The following is a 23,374-nucleotide window of genomic DNA, read 5'->3' as shown; positions in this document are numbered from 1 at the left end:
ATCCCATAGGGAAAATGACAGCTTCCAGCATTACATCGTCTTGTTAGAATGTGTCATACCTCAAGCAGTAAGAGACTGCACACTGTTCCCCCAACTGAAGTTAATTGCTCTCAACAGTCCTGTGTGGAACAGCCATGGATTTTAGTTACGGTGCTAAAATCATTTTCCTCATACAAACAGAAATCTTCATCTCTTTTCTGTTTCTGAGTAAATAGTACATACCAGCACTATTTTAAAATAACAAACTCTTGATTGAATAATAAAAACTACAGTTAAACACTAAAAAACTCTAAGCCATCTCCGTGGAGATGTTGCCTGTACAACGGCAAAGAGAATGACTGGGGTAGGCGGAGCCTAGGAGGGATCATGTGACCAGCTTTGCTGGGCTCTTTGCCATTTCCTGTTGGGGAAGAGAATATCCCACAAGTAAGGATGACGCCGTGGACCGGACACACCTATGTTGGAGAAAACAACATCTTTTCAATCTATTAGAACTGTCTAGTTTAGCATCTGTTTGTTCTATAAATAGCTGTCTAAGTAACTTCTTCTTGAGCTGAGATATAGTAGGGGGTTTCTAGGTTTGTTACATGTACTGCCACAATTTATGTAATGATCACATTGTATGAAAGAGCAATAAACTAGGTATGGAACAAAACACTTGTACACATATATTGTTTAGATTTTTGTTCAAGACATTTTATTTAGTTAGGTTCAGCGTCTCATTAAGAGAAGATAAGCCAGCAGAAGCCATTACTCACGCTGCAGGCAGTCAGCATTCAGCAAGTCTTGGCACTTCTCGTGACATTTCACCCCGCACTCTGTGCAGCGCATTCCCTGACGTGCGATTCCCCAGAGCAGACCTTCACATTCATAGCAGTAGGTTGGTGTTGTGGCAGTCCACACTTCAAAGTTGTGAGGGGTTGTGCAGGAGATTGGATAAATTAAGGCTTGTAAGGTTTTCTTGTATACATGTGACTTCTAAAACAAATGAAGCATTCACAGATATGAGAGACGAATATTAATAAAACATCAGAATCAGTATCTTACTAATCACAACAGAGTATTTAATGTATAATTATAAACCACCTACTGTATAGATGTATTTTTACAATTCAGATATGAAAGTATATAAATATGCATCAGGTGAATCTTACTGTTGCGGAACTTGCAGAGACTAGTTACAGATACTTTTGATATTTAGTGTCACTACTTTTTCTTCAAACGTTCAAAATGCCCTAAATATACAATTTTTGAGACTATAGAGCCCATCAGTTGCAAAAGAGTTTGTCACTTTGGAAGAGCTGATCTCACAACATTTATTAAGGCCCAGATTACGAGTGGAACTCTATTTAGCACTTTCGTGGATGTAAACTTTTTGCGCGCGTTGGGGTGCACTGGTATTACGAGTTGAAAGAAAAGTTATTGTGTTCACGCTAACCCTACACACACAAAAAGCCGATAGAAGTCAATAAAGAAAAAGTGAGAAAAAAAACCCACTCGATCACATATTCTCATGTGCGGTAACCTGACATGAAAATAATAATATTTCACATTTCAATGTTCTGCACATAACAGAATATGTTCTATTTATTCATAAATAAATATTTCTGAAATATTTGGTATTTTGGTACAATATATTTATAACTATATATACATGATAATATATAGGTATAGATATATACAGATATATATAGGAATATCTATTTATAAATATTTAGAACATATTCTGCTATGTGCAGAAGACTGGAATGTATAATATTTACAGTAAATACACAGTATAACACTTTATAAAATATGAATATTGCAGAAATGTGATTTTCTTTTTCATCTACTGCAAACTGTAGGGCAAAGGGCTCTAATGCACTTATCTATACGTCTATATATGTGTTTATATGTGAATATATATGTCTGTAAATACATATACACACATATAAATACTTAAATACATCTGTACACATATACAGACATAAATACATAGCTATCCATCGTTATAGATGTATATGTATGTATCTCAATGTTAAAGCCCTTTGCCTGTCTTCTAACACCTGAGACTTTATATCTTTGAGACCATATAACTTTTTGTGCAATATTTTTTATAAATAATTTTTATTAGAGGGTGTTATAATAAGTGTACTTTGTAAAGTATTTTTGATGTGTTTTGTGACACTTTTTTGTTTTCGAGAAACAGTTAACCACAGCTCTGAGGGCGCGTTAACCATTAACTTGAATTGCACTCAAACGATCATGTTTACTTTCATCTTGTAATACCAGCACAAATTAACCTGCGCACAAATGATCGTGAAAACCGATATTGCTTGCGTGCAAACATTTGCGCTCCACTAGTAATCTGGCCCTAAATGTATAATGATACATGCAGAAAGAGAAGCGCTCTACCAGGAACAAACAAAAGCGTAGTAGCTTGTTACCACCTGGGATCAGCCTCTATTAGCCTAATTGTGGTTTAAACACCTAACAAGGTCAGTCCAACCCCAAAATACCAGGCAATCATTCTCTGAACAAGGAACATGGCAATCCCATATGGTCATTTCAGCTTTCTTTGGAACTCAACAGTGAGGTGCAGCCTATTCCTCTAAGCACACTGGGCAAGGAGAACACATCTGGTTTCCCAAGTCACCCTTAGGGAAACTTCTCTAGAGTCGAATTGCAAATACATATAGATAGAGAAACGCTCTACCAGGAATGAACAACAGCTCATTAGCTTGTTCTCTGGTTATTTACCAAGTGGGGGAAGCACCTTTTAGCCCAATTGTGCTTTCCAGCCTTGAAATCCCAGACAATCCTCCACTGAGAAAGGAACATGGCAACCCCAGATGATTGTTTCAGCCTTCTTTGGGCCTCGTCAGTAAGGTGCAGCCATATTAGGACTGACATTGTATGTATTTGAATTATGAACCTGGGGAAAGTCTCCCTAAGAGTGATGGGGGAAACCAGACGTGGACTCTTTGCCCAATGTGCCTAGATAATCATCTGGGGTTGACATTTCCCTTGTTCAGAGGAGAACTGCCTGGGATTTAGGGGCTGTGGTAACCTTGTTAGGCGGAATCAGACTGATATACTTCAGTAAATTTCTCTTTTATGAAAGCACAATTGTGCTAAAAGAAACTACTCCCAGTTGGTAACCTGCTATAGGGCAAGCCAGTGAGATGTTGTTCATTCCTAGCAGATTGCTTCTCTTTCTGTATTAAATGTACAATGAACACGATAACGTGATGTACTGGTCAGTAATGCCAGTGAAACATATCTAGCATTCTCTATCCTTCTATAAACCTCCCAGGATGACAGATAAAACTGGCCCAGGTCTCTTTCAAATGTGTTAAAGACTAATAAAGGGACATTAAACAGATAAAAAAGCAAATTGTGTAACCTGGGTTTTCTTGTATCACATAGATGATTTAAACTAAGGCATTTTAAAGAAAACTCAGGTTATAGAATTTGCTTTCTGGCCTCTCTAGGGACAATAACAATTATTACACAAAGGCAAGATGTGTTTAGTGCCTCTATATAGTAACACAAATAATCACACACCTATGTATAAACAGGCCCCTCTTCCTTATCAGCACTGATGGTGGAGAAATTACCGATATGATGGGATGGGGTCACATACTCTATATACACTTTTATTGCCTACTCACTATATATACTGCAGCTTATTGCCTACTCGCTATATATACTGCAGCTTGTTACCTACTCACTATATATATACTGCAGCTTATTGCCTACTCACTATATATATACTTCAGCTTGTTACCTACTCACTATATATATACTGCAGCTTATTGCCTACTCGCTATATATACTGCAGCTTATTGCCTACTCACTATATATATATACTGCAGCTTATTGCCTACTCGCTATATATACTGCAGCTTGTTACCTACTCACTATATATACTGCAGCTTATTGCCTACTCGCTGTATATTCACTGCAGCTTGTTACCTACTCACTATATATATACTGCAGCTTATTGCCTACTCGCTGTATATATACTGAAGCTTATTGCCTACTCACTATATATATATATATATACTGAAGCTTATTGCCTACTCACTATATATATACTGAAGCTTATTGCCTACTCACTATATATATACTGAAGCTTATTGCCTACTCACTATATATATACTGAAGCTTATTGCCTACTCACTATATATATACTGAAGCTTATTGCCTACTCACTATATATATATACTGAAGCTTATTGCCTACTCACTATATATATACTGAAGCTTATTGCCTACTCACTATATATATACACTGAAGCTTATTGCCTACTCACTATATATATATATACTGAAGCTTATTGCCTACTCACTATATATATATATATATATACTGAAGCTTACTGCCTACTCGCTGTATATTCACTGCAGCTTGTTACCTACTCACTATATATATACTGCAGCTTATTGCCTACTCGCTATATATACTGCAGCTTGTTACCTACTCACTATATATATATATATACTGAAGCTTATTGCCTACTCGCTGTATATTCACTGCAGCTTGTTACCTACTCACTATATATATATATATACTGCAGCTTGTTACCTACTCACTATATATATACTGAAGCTTATTGCCTACTCGCTGTATATTCACTGCAGCTTGTAACCTACTCACTATATATATACTGCAGCTTATTGCCTACTCGCTATATATATATACTGCAGCTTGTTACCTACTCACTATATATATATACTGCAGCTTATTGCCTATTTGCTATATATACTGCAGCTTATTGCCTACTTGTTATATATACTGTAGATTATTGCCTACTCACTATATATACTGCAGCTTATTGCCTACTCACTATATATATACTGCAGCTTATTGCCTACTCACTATATATACTGCAGCTTGTTACCTACTCACTATATATATATATATATATATATATATATACTGCAGCTTATTGCCTACTCACTATATATATATATACTGCAGCTTGTTACCTAATCACTATATATATACTGCAGCTTATTGCCTACTCACTATATATACTGCAGCGTGTTACCTACTCACTATATATATACTGCAGCTTGTTACCTACTCACTATATATATGCTGCAGCTTGTTACCTACTCACTATATATATACTGCAGCTTGTTACCTACTCACTATATATATACTGCAGCTTGTTACCTACTCACTATATATATACTGCAGCTTGTTACCTACTCACTATATATATACTGCAGCTTGTTACCTACTCACTATATATATACTGCAGCTTATTGCCTACTCACTATATATATACTGCAGCTTATTGCCTACTCACTATATATACTGCAGCTTGTTACCTACTCACTATATATACTGTAGCTTGTTACCTACTCACTATATATACTGCAGCTTGTTACCTACTCACTATATATACTGCAGCTTGTTACCTACTCACTATATATACTGCAGCTGTTACCTACTCACTATATATATATATATACTGCAGCTGTTACCTACTCGCTATATATATACTGCAGCTTGTTACCTACTCACTATATATATACTGCAGCTTATTGCCTACTCACTATATATATACTGCAGCTTGTTACCTACTCACTATATATATATACACTGCAGCTTATTGCCTACTCACTATATATATATACTGCAGCTTATTGCCTACTCACTATATATATACTGCAGCTTATTGCCTACTCACTACATATATACTGCAGCTTATTGCCTATTTGCTATATATACTGCAGCTTGTTACCTACTCACTATATATACACTGCAGCTTATTGCCTACTCGCTATACTGCAGATTATTGCCTACTTGTTATATATACTACAGCTTATTACCTTTGTAAAAATAATGCAAAACCAGAAGAAGATAAAAAAAAAACCCGTTGTAAATGGAACTCTCTTTCATTAACTTAAAAGTAAATGATTCGATTTAGTTGTAAAATTCAGCAAATTACGTCATTTATAAGACACCTCTTAGTGGCAATTTACAAATACAAAATCCTTACCAGGTCTTCGTCCTTAAGTGAAGTGCGCGTAGCCATAGCGGAGGTGATCCCAGCCTTCCGAGACTGTACCAGCGACTAGAAAGGAAAAGAGCATTTAACAAGTTGCTGCATTTTCTGCATGGATTTATTTAAAAGGCAATAGTGCTTGTGCAGGAGTACAGTACAGAGGTGCATTCAGGCTCCTGCTAACATACAGCTGCCATATTCAGCCCTAAAAGGAAGCAGTAGTGAAATAGTTTGCCTACATAGAGAAGATTTCCATTTTACTGGCAACAGAACCACATATATACCCTGCTTATTTTGTGGAAATGCATTGCATATACAATAGCCTAATGCTTGCAGATACACATTAGCGTTCCATTAAAGGGGCATGGAAGCCAACATTAAACTTTTATGATCCAGATACAGAATAAAAAAAGAAACTGGAATGCTTCATTAAAACTGTCCATGGCAGAATACCTAGGTAGGCGAGGGGTTGCCTCCGTGTGCAACACTACTGATGACTACCTCAGTATCCTCTTATGGAAGGCTCAGTTTCAAGAAAAGATACCAAGAGATCATATAGATAAAAAGGAAAGCTTTATTGTCTGTAGTTGTACTCTCTCTGAATCAAGAAAGTTTGATTTTGGGTTCTACATCCCTTTAAATTAAAGTAAAATTAAATATAAATAAAATGAACATAAAATGGAGAAGAAAAAAAAGTTTAAAGTACACATAGATGCCAAGCACTGGTTTTTAAGAGATCAGTATTGCTGGCATATACATAAGGCAGAGATAAATCATCTGAATGCAAGGCAGGGTTACATTCAGCGCCAATCACTGATCACAATGGTTTCAGTCTGTAAAAGCTTTCAATTCTAACAAACTGAGGGCGTCTCTGAGAAAACTATAGATAAATCAAATTAAATTACAAAAATAAAATAATAAAGTTTAGGATTTGTATGGCCAATATAATCCTCATGCTCTTTTTTTTTTTAGGCAAGTTGAAAAAATGTAATGAATGCTAGAAGTGGCAATTCTTGTATAACAATACCTGTTACCTTAATACTACTAGCTGGTCTTTGTCTAAGGGAAATGTTATAACAATCCCTTTTTGCAGAAGCAGCACATGAGACTACTGTGTACCAGGGATACAAAGCAGCACATGAGACTACTGTGTACCAGGGATACAAAGCAGCACATGAGACTACTGTGTACCAGGGATACAAAGCAGCACATGAGACTACTGTGTACCAGGGATACAAAGCAGCACATGAGACTACTGTGTACCAGGGATACAAAGCAGCACATGAGACTACTGTGTACCAGGGATACAAAGCAGCACATGAGACTACTGTGTACCAGGGATACAAAGCAGCACATGAGACTACTGTGTACCAGGGATACAAAGCAGCACATGAGACTACTGTGTACCAGGGATACAAAGCAGCACATGAGACTACTGTGTACCAGGGATACAAAGCAGCACATGAGACTACTGTGTACCAGGGATACAAAGCAGCACATGAGACTACTGTGTACCAGGGATACAAAGCAGCACATGAGACTACTGTGTACCAGGGATACAAAGCAGCACATGAGACTACTGTGTACCAGGGATACAAAGCAGCACAATTAGAAAGAAAATAACTACAAACAGAATCATTGTATACACAGAGGCTGGCTGTTTCCTTGCACTGAAATGATAGTAATTAGCGCAAGGACAGGGCCAGAGCTAAATGATTTGAGACAGTTTAAAGCACAGAGTATACACAAGGAAACGACTTTATTGATTGCAGGTTCAGGTTCTGAGATTTGTGCTACAAAGGTCCCATTCAATCAGTGATGTATTTAACAAAAACAAATCTAAAGGATAAATAACACAGTGTTGGCTAAGCTCGGGTGGGCACACCACTTACCATAGCCTGAAGAAAAGGAATGTCGGCATATAAGAGAATAAGAGGTTAATTCAACAAAGACAAGAGAAAGACAATGTTAGAAGGAGCAGATTTCCATGGTGTGTCCCCCACAATATCTGTAGATACAGCGTACAAGGGGTGCCCATACCCTTCCCACATATAATGATAGAATGCACATAATGCCAAGCTTTTAATGGGAATATTTGCATATTAAAGAGACAGTAAAGTGACAAACTGAATTCAGTAAGATCATGCAATTTTAAACAACTTTCCAATTTACTTTGATTATCTCATTTGCTTTGTTCAATTTGTATACTTTGTTGAAAAGCATGTAGGCTAAGGAGCAGAAATGCACTACTGGGAGCCAGCTGCTGATTGGTGGCTGCACGTGTATGCTTCTTGTAATTGGATTACTTAATGTGTTCATCTAGCTCCCAGTAATCCATTGCTGCTCATTCAACAAAGGATATAAGGGGAATAAAGCAAATTTGCTAAAGTAAATTGGAAAGTTAAAGGGACACTTAACCCAAATTTTTTCTTTCATGATTCAGATAGAGCAGCAATTTTAAGCAACTTTCTAATTTACTCCTATTATCAATTTTTCATCGTTCTCTTGCTATCTTTATTTAAAAAGCAGGAATGTGATGCATAGGAACCGGCCCGTTTTTGGTTGAGAACCTGGGTTAATGTCAACCTCAAATAAGCAAGCACTATCCATGGTGCTGAACCTAAAATGGGCTGGCTGCTAAGATTTACATTCCTGCTTTTAAAATAAAGATAGCAAGAGAACGAAGAAAAATTGATAATAGGAGTAAATTAGAAAGTTGATTAAAATATCATGCTTTTATCTGAATCATGAAAGAAAAAAATTGGGTTCAGTGCCCCTTTAAGAAAATACATTTTTGGGGTTTCATGTCCCTTTAACATACAACATATATTAAACCAATATTTTAAATGTCTCAGAATCACTTAATAAGCCATAGAGGACCCTGCATATTAAGGCTATATTATTAATGTTTATTTCACAGCTATGCATTCTTAATGCACATTTAAAAATGGAAGAAGATAATAAAAACAACATTCCCAAAACACTTTTCTAGATGAACCTACTAAGAACAGTTTTAAACTAGAAACAGCTAAAACTAACAGACTATACTAGCTGTATTTATCAGAGGGGGTCTTAATGCAGCTGTGTCCAACCTATTCAAGTGACAGGCCACATTCAAATTATCTCTATTTCACTTGCTGGACCAACCGAATAAGGACACGAATATGTAAATTTGCAGAAAAGATCACTCTGTGTATTGCAAACAAGGAAAGGTAGCGATGTAGTGTTGAATAGGGAGGTAACTAGAGTGTCAGATAAAAAGCACTGCAGGGCCACATAGTGGCTTCCAGGCTATGGGTTGGCAATGGTTTAGAGAAGGCGTGGTAAATCTGTTGTATGCATGTAGCATGGTTTACTGCAATAGTGCCCATGAGATAATTGTTTGTATAATAACATCATCACTTTAGTCATACGTTCTGAGAAGCGTTCATCAGCCATACTCTAGCAGCTGTACAGACCCAAGACAAAATGTGTAATCGGGATCTTTTAAGGGGAGAAGAAAACAGCACATGAGTAGTGGTCATGTATTCCTATGTCATCATGTCTATTAGACAGAAAACCCTAGGGCTTATTAATCACATGATCCCATGATGGGTAGGGAATATTCCTATGTCAATATGTCTATTAGACAGAAAGCCCTAGGGTTTAATAATTACATGATCCCATGATGGGTAGGGAATATTCCTGTCATCATGTCTATTAGACAGAAAGCCCTAGGTCTTAATAATTACATGATCCCATGATGGGTAGGGAATATTCCTATGTCATCATGTCTATTAGACAGAAAGCCCTAGGGCTTAATAATTACATGATCCCATGATGGGTAGGGAATATTCCTATGTCATCATGTCTATTAGACAGAAAGTTCTAGGGCTTAAAAATGACATGATCCCATGATGGGTAGGGAATATTCCTATGTCATCATGTCTGTTAGACAGAAAGTCCTAGGGCTTAAAAATGACATGATCCCATGATGGGTAGGGAAAATTCCTATGTCATCATGTATATTAGACAGAAAGCCCTAGGGCTTAATAATAACATGATCCCATGATGGGTAGGGAATATTCCTATGTCATCATGTCTGTTAGACAGAAAGTCCTAGGGCTTAAAAATGACATGATCTCATGATGGGTAGGGAAAATTCCTATGTCATCATGTATATTAGACAGAAAGCCCTAGGGCTTAATAATAACATGATCCCATGATGGGTAGGGAATATTCCTATGTCATCATGTCTATTAGACAGAAAGTCCTAGGACTTAAAAATGACATGATCCCATGATGGGTAGGGAATATTCCTGTCATCATGTCTATTAGACAGAAAACCCTAGGGCTTAATAATTACATGATCCCACGATGGGTAGGGAATATTCCTATGTCATCATGTCTATTAGACAGAAAGTCCTAGGGCTTAAAAATGACATGATTCCATGATGGGTAGGGAATATTCCTGTCATTGTGTCTATTAGACAGAAAGCCCTAGGGCTTAATAATGACATGATCCCATGATGGGTAGGGAATATTCTTATGTCATCATGTCTATTAGACAGAAAGCCATAGGGCTTAATAATTACATGATCCCATGATGGGTAGGGAATATTCCTATGTCAATATGTCTATTAGACAGAAAGCCCTAGGGCTTAATAATGACATGATCCCATGATGTGTAGGGAATATTCCTATGTCATCATGTCTATTAGACAGAAAGTCCTAGGGCTTAAAAATGACATGATCCCATGATGGGTAGGGAAAATTCCTGTCATCATGTCTATTAGACAGAAAACCCTAGGGCTTAATAATTACATGATCCCATGATGGGTAGGGAATATTCCTGTCATCATGTCTATTAGACAGAAAGTCCTAGGGCTTAAAAATGACATGATCCCATGATGGGTAGAGAATATTCCTATGTCATCATGTCTATTAGACAGAAATCCCTAGGGCTTAATAATGACATGATCCCATGATGGGTAGGGAATATTCCTGTCATCATGTCTATTAGACAGAAAGCCCTAGGTCTTAAAAATTACATGATCCCATGATGGGTAGGGAATATTCATATGTCAATATGTCTATTAGACAGAAAGCCATAGGGCTTAATAATTACATGATCCCATGATGGGTAGGGAATATTCCTATGTCAATATGTCTATTAGACAGAAAGCCCTAGGGCTTAATAATTACATGATCCCATGATGGGTAGGGAATATTCCTGTCATCATGTCTATTAGACAGAAAGCCCTAGGGCTTAATAATTACATGATCCCATGATGGGTAGGGAATATTCATATGTCAATATGTCTATTAGACAGAAAGCCCTAGGGCTTAATAATTACATGATCCCATGATGGGTAGGGAATATTCCTAAAACATAGTGCACAGTTTCTCGATAGTGGCAAATTGACACAGACACAGACAGATGGATTAAACAGGGGAGAAAAATCTGTATCTAATAGTTTTAAAGATTTTATAGAGTTTAATATAAAGCTAAATTCTTTTTTTTTCATCATTTCCTAGCGACAAATTCTGTATCTTATGTTAATATACACTATTTACGATTTTATATTTGACAGTTTATTTTCCCTAAAACAATATCATGTAATATAAATTCTCTATTCCCGTTTGCTGAACATACTTCAAGTTCAGCATGTGGCTTCATGGTTAATCGGCAGGTTTATCAAACACTATTCCCACTGCTGGAGAACAGAGCTGATCTTTTACACTGCACTTCAAGAGAGAGCAAAATAACTGGTTAAGTTTAATGCAATGGAGACTAAAGACTACTTTTTGTAATTCTTTGCTCATTTCCTAACTTGAGTTCACCAATGACGATCAGTCCTGTTTAAAGTGGACAGGAACCCAAGTCCTGAAACGTTATCTTTTCAGGTGGATACATTACTGATCCTGTATCCAAAAACTGAAGAGGAAACAGAGCAAAGATATGACAATTTTCATGAGATAATGTAATGAATAATCGATAACGAAGAAACAATAGAAACAGACAGAAAACCTATAAATAAGATGTTTGCAAACAAACATGGGGACAGAATATCATCCACTAAACCAGTTTCTGTTAAAAACGACTGAAGAGCAGCATTATTCACAAGGCTCCAAAACAAAACCCCCCACAAAAAAATCATGAATAAAATGAAAAATATGAAAATCAATAGCAGCTTTGAGGCTGATGTATCGCAGAGAAGCTGTGAAATTGGGTCTGACACACTAAGCATGAGAAGAATACTGAAGGCTTTTAAATAATGGCAGGCGAGCGCATGTCAGCAGAAGTGTGATGCCAATGGATGGGTAAAATGATGTATCTGATATGAAATGCACAATACAAAGATGGCACAGCCAGAATAATGCTCAATACTGACGTGCAATGGCGCACCCTCATGTAAAACACCAGTGCACGTACACACAGAGGAAAGTGTCCAACCAAACACACAGTCCCCTAACCGTACAACAAATAACTGCTTGAGAGCTCCATATACAGCTCCTGGCAGTTATTTCTGTTTTATTGACAGGAGCTGTATTGATTTAGCCTTTCACGCATATGGAGAAAGCTAGATCACAAGACTGTCAAGTCTAGCAGATGGCACCAACCGCAGGGTGAAAAAAACAACAACTTAAAACCGTTACTTTTATTGTAATATTTTTTTGTATAAAGATTAATAAAGTATTTACATTTGTACTCTGTATTAGGTGCCCTTTGTACAGAAGTGCGTGAGTGTGGCAGACGTAGAGTTGCATGCTCACAGAGAGCAATCAGTCACTGTCACATGTAGTGATGAGCAGCTACCCAGAATACAATGGCTCAAACTGGCTGAATCACTCATGTCTCTAACACCGAGATTAAAGAAGATACTAAATGAATTACAAATTGTGTCTATACACTTCAAGACAGCCATATTTTTCATGGTTATTTAAAAAGAAATGAAATAGAATGTTAATCTAGGAATTCCCATGGATGAAAGCTTATTGCACTCTAATAGGAATCTCAGCACTACTTGCCAAAAGCAAGAGAGTATATTTGCTTGACACCAGTACCGACTCTTTTGCTTGTAAGTCACATGGTAGTTTGCACTTTGTTATGTTTTTTTATGGTTCAGTAATATGTAATTGTTGCGGCAAATGTGCAGGGTGAAGAATCAGCGCCACAAAACACACAGATACCTTTTCATGTGTGCTGCTTTTTTGGGGCTATTTTTGTAAGATGGAGTTTGCCAGCAAACAAACAGGCCAATTTTATACAAATCTGCTTGTTTTATAACAACAATTTCCCAAAGCTCCTACAAATGTCTGGAGGAGAAACGCATGTACATATCCTGCAACAGCTTATACGCCTTGTGAAGAGCGACGTCTGCTCTGTTTTTTAAGGTTTAGAATTGGAAGTGCTGGTATGTTATGCCGGTTTCTCACTGGGCTTCATTCTGAATAGGGCTGTGAAACAAATAAAATAAAAAATGTGCATGACGAGTGAGCTTAGCTTTCTGCAGCCAGACCTTTTGATATATAAATATGACAAATGCATTTTTAAAGGTGGAAACAGCTGATAGAAGCTGGTCTAGAAATGATGTGCAAATGTTAATGCATCACACCCACGTCCCTTTAAATCCACATGAGAACAGGAAGGAAGTAAAAGGCAAATTATTACAAACTAATGCTGGTACATCTATTTACTTGCAGTTAAAGTAACACAACGGCAGTCACGTCAAATTCATCTGTCAATATGCCTTTAAAATCCATGTATTGTTCTATTTAGTGTTGAGCAATTGATTGTGTGTGACAAATCAACTGAAAATTGCTTATTGGTTTGATAATATACCTGAAAACATAATAAATTAAACAAACAATAAAATAAAGAAGCAAACAAATACTAACCAAATCGCTGACCAGAGGAATTGGCTTCTTCTTGCGTAGGTCAGGCATACTGTCAATGCCATACAAACCCCCTCCAGGCCTGAAATCACACAAAAATAAAGAAATAACACTAATAATATTGAAAGTATACATTGCATCTTTTATGGTAAAATCAATTTTTTATTAATCAGATTATAATCTCAAAATAGTCTAAATTGAAATAAGCAAAATATGCCGGTGTAAGCAAGAGAATGCTTCTAGTAAATGCTGTTTTATCGGCGTACACACGGAGTCAGCCGTGGCTTGCATGACATGTCAGCAATGACAAATGCCATCTCCTACTGTCACTGCATATACGTTTTACTAATGCAAGTATATTACAAAAAGTGCTTCTATTCAAAACTGAAATTCACTTATGGACTTTTTAGTTTTGACCACAGTTTAATCATCTGTTATATGAAAATGTGTAGCAGTTGTAGGCAATAATTTACTGGATAACATTTGGTTTAGCAAGACATCCAAAATGGCAGCTAGTTATAATACAATATTTTCTGGCTGTGTGTTGGTCTCAGGATTGGCTTTTAAAAGGCTGATGTGTTTCCAAATAGGAGAAAAAAAGTCTTTGTTTGATAAAAGCTGCTTCTGGTGTAGTTGATCTAATATGTTGTCTGGTGGCAAACCCTTCCTTGTGTGACATCATTTAAAAGTTGAGATATCAGGACACGGAATTGAATTTGACTTTTTGAAAGCTTTGTCAGTGGGAAAACCAAGGACAATCTGTATCAGAAATGATCGCTCTTTAGTTATTACAAGGTTATATCAGGAGAGTTGGTATAAAGGCATTGAGGAAGTCCTTTTTAAAAGTCAATGCACAGCGGAAAAAAAGTAGAATCACTTCTAAGAAACTCCTAAGAAAACAGGGCAAATAAGTCAAAGCAAATGGAAGGTACTTTTCATTTTACCTGGTGTCTTTCATAGCAACAAAGTACTAAGGAAACCTGAAATCCCATATATACAAAAGGAGGCGAAGATAAAGCAACTATAATGCGTTCTTAGAGGTCACCACCTGGGGTGCATCCTCTCAAACTTAAAAGGAGATCAAACTACAAACTCATATTTGCATTAAGAGTATTCTAAAGTTCAGAAACCTTTTAATGATCTACATCAAAACCCTATAAGTGAGAATAGCGATCCATCTTTGCAATATATCAAATTTAATAAGGACGTATAGGGAAGCAGTTGAGTTTAAAGAAACCATGAATCTTTGTACACAATGGCAAATGACCCAACCTTTTCTTAAAGGGACATGAAACCCAATTTTTCTTTTAGGATACAGATAGAGTATGCGTTTTAAAATCGCTTTCCAATTTATTCCTATTATCTAATTTATTTTTTTCTCTTTGCATCCTTAGTTGAGAAGTATACCTAGGTAGGCACAGAAGCTGCTGATTGGTGACTGCTCATATATGCCTCTTGTCATTAGCTTTAAGCTAGATTCCAGTAGTGCATTATTACTCCTTCAACAAAGGATACCAAGAGAATGAAGCAAATACGATAATAGAAGTCAATTGGAAATTGTTTAGAATTGCATGTTCTATCTGAATCCTGAAATAATTACTTTTACTATTTTACCATGAGGGTTCCAGGCAAGGTGTATGACTCGTATTGTACTTTTAAGTTAAAAGGATAGTAAAGCCAAAATTAAACTTTCATGATTAAGACAGAGCATGTGATTTTCTTTATAAAACTTTTATATACAGACACTGATTAAATGTAGAAACAGCAATAATAAGTTTGTCAGTTTCCGTTATAAAACAATAGCGCAAAGTCCATCGCCTCGAGGTATAAGACAGCAAATGGTCCAGAGAAACCTAAATCAGTGAATGGAAAACATTAATAAAACAAACAAAAGCAGGGTTCTATGAGCATTTGGTATTGTGTGAATCCTTGAGGCATTAAGAGGGGCAAGGGTCAGGGGAGGGGGGAGTATTGTGATATGAAATAAAGTGGATGAGGGGGGATTAAAAAAAATGGCTAAAACTGTGTTTAGATAATTAGGATATTTGTGGGATCGGGGCAATGACGCCCAGTAGAATTTGATGTCAGCAAATTGGGAGAGTTTATTTCGCCTATAATATCCTAACTCCTGTAGGAAAGCATTCTCCTGAACCTACAACAAAGGATACCAAGAGAACAAGGCAGATTAGGAAACAGAAGTAATTGGGAAAGTTGTTTAAAATTCAGCACAGGATGCCAAGATAATCAATCTGAATCATGAATGAAAACACATTTGGCTTTTATATGCAGTTAAATATTTTCATATCCCCAGCTTAAATGCCAAACTATCCGATCAGTTTAGGATTTCCTGGACAGTAAATCATGTTAATATGGCCGAAAGAAAAATGCTTACATAATAAATGAAATTTAATGATGGTTAGAGCCCCCGAATCATCCATGGGAATTCCCCTCCAGAACCCTAGGAGAAGGGAAAAGATACCCTAACACACCAGAGCTTTAAATTCCTCCCACTTCCTATGTAGAGCCTAGTAGATAAGGAAAAACCGAAAAGATAAAGCACGGCAAAAGAAGTGCAAAACAGGTACTGCCGCCACCTGAACAGGGCAGGGCGTGTGGACTCTCACCATTATGAAATTAACTTATCAGGTAGGTATAAAACATAATTTATGTAAGAATTTACCTGATAAATTAATTTCTTTAGTAATGTATACGGCGCCTATAATCAGGCAAGAGGCTAAATACTAATTAGAGAGTAAGATGTTAATCTGGATAGGTTTAAAATGATTTCTTACAACAGAAAATAAAAATAAATAACGATATTTTCACATTCATAAAGAAGATACAAATTAAACCCTTGATTAACTAGCTAGAGGTCAAAGTATCAGCACTTAAACCTCAGGAAAAGATTCAGCAATGGTAGATCGATCAGATATTCAGTTTGAAACATTCAGTTAAAAGCATAAACAGTGTTTAAGCATTTCAATACCATCTAAATACCATTCAAACATGCAGATATTCAAATACAAAACATCCAAATAATCAAAACATCAATGTAGTAATCAATGTGGTACAAACCAGGGATCTGTTAGGATCCAAAACTGAGAGGGTTAACCTAAAAGATGTGTGTGTAAAATCCAATACAGTGAAAATAAAATAAACGAGAACAGTCTCAAAAAACCTTAAGTCTGTGCAATGGTGCAATAAATGGTGAAATTTAATCCAACTGGACCAGTGGTGCAAAAATATGTTAGTTGAATTGCTGTGCACAACAAAGAAAAAATATATAGAATGCAAAAATGTGAAAAAAGAAAAAAAGTTGTGAAAAAGTCTATATGTGAAGGGGGGGGTCCTCCAGCAGAGTCCTATGTCGATCCGGCTCTTTGATGATACACAGGTAATGAAAAAATATATATAGTCAAAAAATTGAAAAAATATATATAAAAAATGCAGCAAGTCACAGATTTTTTTAAAAAACAAACTGTTTAAAATCCAACAAGTTAAAAATCCAACTGATAAAAAATCCAACAGAATAAAAAAAACCTAGAAGAAAACAGATAAACAAACCATAGTGTAGATGTATAAGAAAGGTCTATTCTTATTCAAACCTAGTGACGTATGGGATAGCAAACACCCAAGATGTGGCACTCCACGCAAGAGTCACTAGAGAGGGAGGGATAACAATAAAGACAGCCAATTCCGCTGAAAAATTAATCCACAACCCAAATCAAAAGTTTTAATCTTATAATGAAAAAAACTGAAATTATAAGAAGAACCACCAAACTGAAACAACTGCTTCTGAAGAAGAAAAACATCAAAATGGTAGAATTTAGTAAAAGTATGCAACGAAGTTGCTGCTTTGCAAATCTGATCAACAGAAGCTTCATTCCTAAAAGCCCAGGAAGTAGAAACTGACCTAGTAGAATGAGCCGTAATCCTCTGAGGCGGGGATTTACCCGGCTCCAAATAAGCATGAAAAATCAAAAGCTTTAACCAAGATGCCAAAGAAATGGCAGAAGCCTTCTGACCTTTCCTAGAACCAGAAAAGATAACAAATAGACTAGAAGTCTTTCTGAAATCTTTAGTAGCTTCAACATAATATTTCAAAGCTCTAACCACATCCAAAGAATGTAAAGATCTCTCCAGAGAATTCTTAGGATTAGGACACAATAAAGGAACAACAATTTCTCTACTAATGTTGTTGGAATTCACAACCTTAGGTAAAAATTTAAATGAAGTCCGCAAGACCACCTTATCCTGATGAAAATTCAGAAAAAGAGACTCACAAGAAAGAGCAGATAATTCAGAAACTCTTCTAGCAGAAGAGATGGCCAAAAGGAACAACACTTTCCAAGAAAGTAATTTAATGTCTAGAGAATGCATAGGCTCAAACAGAGGAGTCTGTAAAGCTTTCAAAACCAAATTAAGACTCCAAGGAGGAGAGATTGATTTAATGACAGGCTTAATACGAACCAAAACCTGTACAAAACAATGAATATCAGGAAGATTAACAATTTTTCTGTGAAACAGAACAGAAAGAACAGAGATTTGTCCTTTCAAGGAACTTGCAGACAAACCCTTATCTAAACCATCCTGAAGAAACTGTAAAATTCTAGGAATTCTAAAAGAATGCCAAGAGAATTTATGAGAAGAACACCATGAAATGTAAGTCTTCCAAACTCGATAATAAATCTTTCTAGACACAGATTTACGAGCCTGCAATATAGTATTAATCACTGAGTCAGAGAAACCTCTATGACTAAGCACTAAGCGTTCAAACTCCATACCTTCAAATTTAATGATTTGAGATCCTGATGGAAAAATGGGCCTTGAGATAGAATTTCTGGCCTTAACGGAAGTGGCCAAGGTAGGCAACTGGACATCTGAACAAGATCCGCATACCAAAACCTGTGTGGCCATGCTGGAGCCACCAGCAGTACAAACGAACGCTCCATTATGATTTTGGAAATCACTTTTGGAAGAAGAACTAGAGGCGGAAAGATATAAGCAGGTTGATAACTCAAAGGAAGTGTCAACGCATCCACTGTTTCCGCCTGAGGATCCCTGGACCTAGACAGATACCTGGGAAGTTTCCTGTTAAGATGAGAAGCCATCAGATCTATTTATGGAAGTCCCCACATTTGAACAATCTGAAAAAACACATCTGGATGAAGAGACCACTCTCCCGGATGTAAAGTCTGGCGACTGAGATAATCTGCTTCCCAATTGTCTATACCTGGGATATGGACCACAGAAATTAGACAGGAACTGGATTCCGCCCAAGCAAGTATCTGAGAGACTTCTTTCATAGCTTGAGGACTGTGAGTCCCACCTTGATGATTGACATACACAACGGTTGTGACATTGTCTGTCTGAAAACAAATAAACGGTTCTCTCTTCAGAAGAGGCCAAAACTGAAGAGCTCTGAGAATCGCAAGGAGTTCCAAAATATTGATTGGTAATCTCGCCTCTTGAGATTTCCAAACTCCCTGCGCTGTCAGAGATCCCCAGACAGCTCCCCAACCTGAAAGACTTGCATCTGTTGTGATCACAGTCCAAGTTGGATGAACAAAAGAGGCCCCTTGAACTAAACGATGGTGATCTAACCACCAAGTCAGAGATAGTCGAACATTGGAATTTAAGGATATTAATTGTGATATCCTTGTATAATCCCTGCACCACTGATTCAGCATACAAAGCTGAAGAGGTCTCATGTGAAAACGAGCAAAAGGGATCGCGTCCGATGCTGCAGTCATGAGACCTAAAACCTCCATGCACATAGCTACTGAAGGGAATGATTGAAACTGAAGGTTCCGACAAGCTGCAACCAATTTCAGACGTCTCTTGTCTGTTAGAGATAAAGTCATGGATACTGAATCTATTTGGAAACCTAAAAAGGTTACCCTTGTCTGAGGAGTCAAAGAACTTTTTGGTAAATTGATCCTCCAACCACGTTTTTGAAGAAACAACACTAGTTGATTCGTGTGAGATTCTGAGCAAGTACCAAGATATCGTCCAAATAAGGAAACACTGCAATACACCGCTCTCTGATTACAGAGAGTAGGGCACCGAGAACCTTTGAAAAGATCCTTGGAGCTGTCGCTAGGCCAAAAGGAAGAGCAACAAATTGGTAATGCTTGTCTAGAAAGGAGAATCTCAGGAACTGATGGTGATCTGGATGAATCGGAATATGAAGATATGCATCCTGTAAGTCTATTGTGGACATATAATGCCCTTGCTGAACAAAAGGCAGTATAGTCCTTATAGTAACCATTTTGAATGTTGGTATTCTCACATAACGGTTCAAAATTTTTAGATCCAGAACTAGTCTGAAAGAATTCTCCTTCTTTGGGACAATGAACAGATTTGAATAAAACCCCAGACCCCGTTCCTGAACAGGAACTGGCACAATAACCCCAGATACCTCCAGGTCTGAAACACACTTCAGGAAAGCCTGAGCCATTTCTGGGTTCACTGGAATGCATGAGAGAAAGAAACTTCTCACAGGCGGTCTTACTTTGAAACCTATTCTGTATCCTTGAGAAACAATGTTCTGAATCCAATGATTTTGGATTGAATTGATCCAAACATCCTTGAAGAATTTTAGTCTGCCCCCTACCAGCTGAGCTGGAATGAGGGCCGCACCTTCATGCAGACTTGGGGGCTGTTTTAGATCTTTTAAATGGCTTGGATTTATTCCAGACTGAAGAAGGCTTCCAATTGGAAACCGTTCCCTTAGGGGAAGGATCAGGTTTCTGTTCCTTATTTTGTCGAAAGGAACGAAAACGGTTAGCAGCCTTAAATTTACCCTTAGATTTTTTATCCTGAGGCAAAAAAGCTCCCTTTCCCCCAGTGATATTTGAAATAATTGAATCCAACTGAGAACCAAATAATTTATTACCTTGGAAAGAGAGAGAAAGCAACATTGATTTAGAAGTCATATCAGCTTTCCAAGATTTAAGCCATAAAGCTCTTCTAGCTAATATAGCTAAAGACATATATCTGACATCAATTCTGATGATATCAAAAATGGCATCACAAATGAAATTATTAGCATGTTGAATTAACTTAACAATGCTATACACATTATGATCTGATACTTGTTGCGCTAGGGTTTCCAACCAAAAAGTTGAAGCAGCTGCAACATCAGCCAAAGAAATAGCAGGCCTAAGAAGATTACCTGAACATAAATAAGCCTTCCTTAGATAAGATTCAAGTTTCCTATCTAAAGGATCTTTAAAAGAAGTACTATCTACCGTAGGAATAGTAGTACGTTTAGCAAGAGTAGAGATGGCCCCATCAACTTTGGGATCTTTTCCCAAAACTCCAATCTATTAGACGGAAAAGGGTACAGCTTCTTAAACCTTGAAGGAGTAAAAGAGGTACCCAGTCTATTCCATTCCCTAGAAATTACATCTGAAATAGCATCAGGAACTGGAAAAACCTCTGGAATAACTAAATGCGGTTTAAAAACTGAATTTAAACGTTTACTAGTTTTAATATCAAGAGGACTAGTCTCCTCCATATGTAATGCAATCAACACCTCTTTCAATAAACGATGTATGAAGTATGAAGATTTGTCAGTGTCAATATCTGAGCCAGAATCTTCTGAACCAGATAGATCCTCATCAGAGATAGATAAATCAGAATGTTGTTGGTCATTTAAAAATTCATCAATTTTATGAGAAGTTTTAAAAGACCTTTTACATTTATTAGAAGGTGGTATGACAGACAAAGCCTTCTGAATAGAATTAGAAACAAATTCTCTCACATTAACAGGAATATCCTGAGCATTAGATATTGAAGGAATAACAACAGGTAATGGATTACTACTAATGGAAATATTTTCTGCATGTAAAAGTTTGTCATGACAACTATCACAAATTACAGCCGGAGGTACAGTTACCACAAGTTTACAACAAATGCACTTAGCTTTGGTAGAACCGACATAAGGCAGCAGGATTCCAATAGTGGATTCTGAAACAGGATCAGAATGAGACATCTTGCAATATATAAGAGAAAAAATAACATATAAAGCAAAATTATCAATTTCCTTATATGACAGTTTCAATTACATGAAAGAAATTATGTTTTCTTTCATCAGATAGTGAGAGTCCACAAGTCATCACATGTAGGAATCTATACCCAAGCAGTATAGTCCACAAGATCAGCATGAAATAGGGGTGACAAACAGTAACGACAGGTTACTGATTAGGCACTAGAGCTATCAAAACATTCCTGTCAAAAGCAGTCTCAAAGGCCTACACATCAAAGTGTGCAAAGATGACAAAGTAGCTGCCTTGCAAATTTAATGAATGGAAGCCTCGTTACGAAAAAGCCCACAAAGTGGAAACTGCTCTAGTAGAATGAGAAGTAATGCGCTCAGGGGAGTTTTCCAACCAACTATGTCTTATGAATAAAGGCTTTAAGCCAAGCAGCTTAAGCAACAGCAGTAGCTTTCTGACCCTTGTGAGGTCTGGAAAAATTAACAAAAAGAGATGAAGAAAGTCTGAAAAGCTTCCACATAATATTTGAGAGCTCTACAAACATCCTGGTGGTGAAGACAACACTCCTTAGGGTGGACCACAATTTTCTGATTGAAAGTATTTGTAGATACTATTTTAGGAAGAAATGAATAACTAATGTGAAGAAAAGTCAGTCTCATGAAAAATAAGAAACATGACAAAGCCAAAACCTCAAAAACCCTTCTAGCCAGAGAAATAGCTAGTAGAAAAAGAATCTTCAAGGATAAAAGCTGTAGTATTAAACCATGCATTAGCTCAAAACGAGGTGTTTGAAGAACATTGCCTGGAGTTCCAAGATATTGATCGGAAGAGTGGACTCCTCCTGAGTCCACAGCCCATGTGCCTTCCTGGCACCCCAAACGGCTCCCTAGCCAGATAGACTGGCGTCTGCAGTTGTGACAGATCGGAATGGCCGCCGTTCCATTGTCTGAGCATACATAGCTGTAAAGGTTTGAGATGGAACCTGGCAAAGGGAATGATGTCCATACAAGACACCATGAGTCCAATCACCTCCATACACTGGGCCACCGAAGGTCTCAAGAAGGCCTGGAGGGCAAGACATGCTGTTAGCTTGCAAAGTCTCTGATCAGTTAGAAAGATCTTCATGGACACTGAGTCTATAACTGTGCCCAGAAAATTCACTCGGGTATTTGGAGTAAGCAAACTCTTTTCCAAGTTTATTTTCCATTTATGTGACCGAAGAAGACTTAAAAGAAAGTCTGAGTGATCCTTTGCTAGACGAAAAGATGGTGCCTGTACCAAGATATCGTCCAGGTAAGGAGCTACTGCTATACCTCGGGATCTAGCAACCACTAGAAGAGCCCCTAGGACCATCGTAAATATCCTTGGAGCAGTAGCTAAGCAAAACGGAAGTGCTGTGAACTGGAAGTGTTGATCCAGAAAGGTGAACCTCAGGAACTGGAAATGTTCCCTGTGAATTGGAAAGTGAAGGTATGCATCCTTCAGATCTATG

General features: G+C 37.2%; 1 protein-coding gene across 1 annotated transcript in view; it reads right to left on the bottom strand.

The window, feature by feature from the left end:
• UNC13B (unc-13 homolog B) overlaps positions 1 to 23,374 on the bottom strand; it is a gene marked incomplete in the record, with an annotated part of 1,551,453 nt that overhangs the window by 610,839 nt on the left and 917,240 nt on the right. Inside the window, 3 exon segments of the mRNA XM_053701016.1 lie at positions 759 to 978; positions 5,996 to 6,070; positions 13,883 to 13,961. Of these exon segments, the coding sequence (XP_053556991.1) occupies positions 759 to 978; positions 5,996 to 6,070; positions 13,883 to 13,961 (374 nt within the window).

This window comes from Bombina bombina, chromosome 2, assembly GCF_027579735.1.
Source record: "Bombina bombina isolate aBomBom1 chromosome 2, aBomBom1.pri, whole genome shotgun sequence".
Lineage (NCBI taxonomy): Eukaryota > Metazoa > Chordata > Amphibia > Anura > Bombinatoridae > Bombina > Bombina bombina.
The sequence above is the reverse complement of the archived record's forward strand: the minus strand, read 5'-3'. Positions and strand labels throughout refer to the sequence as shown.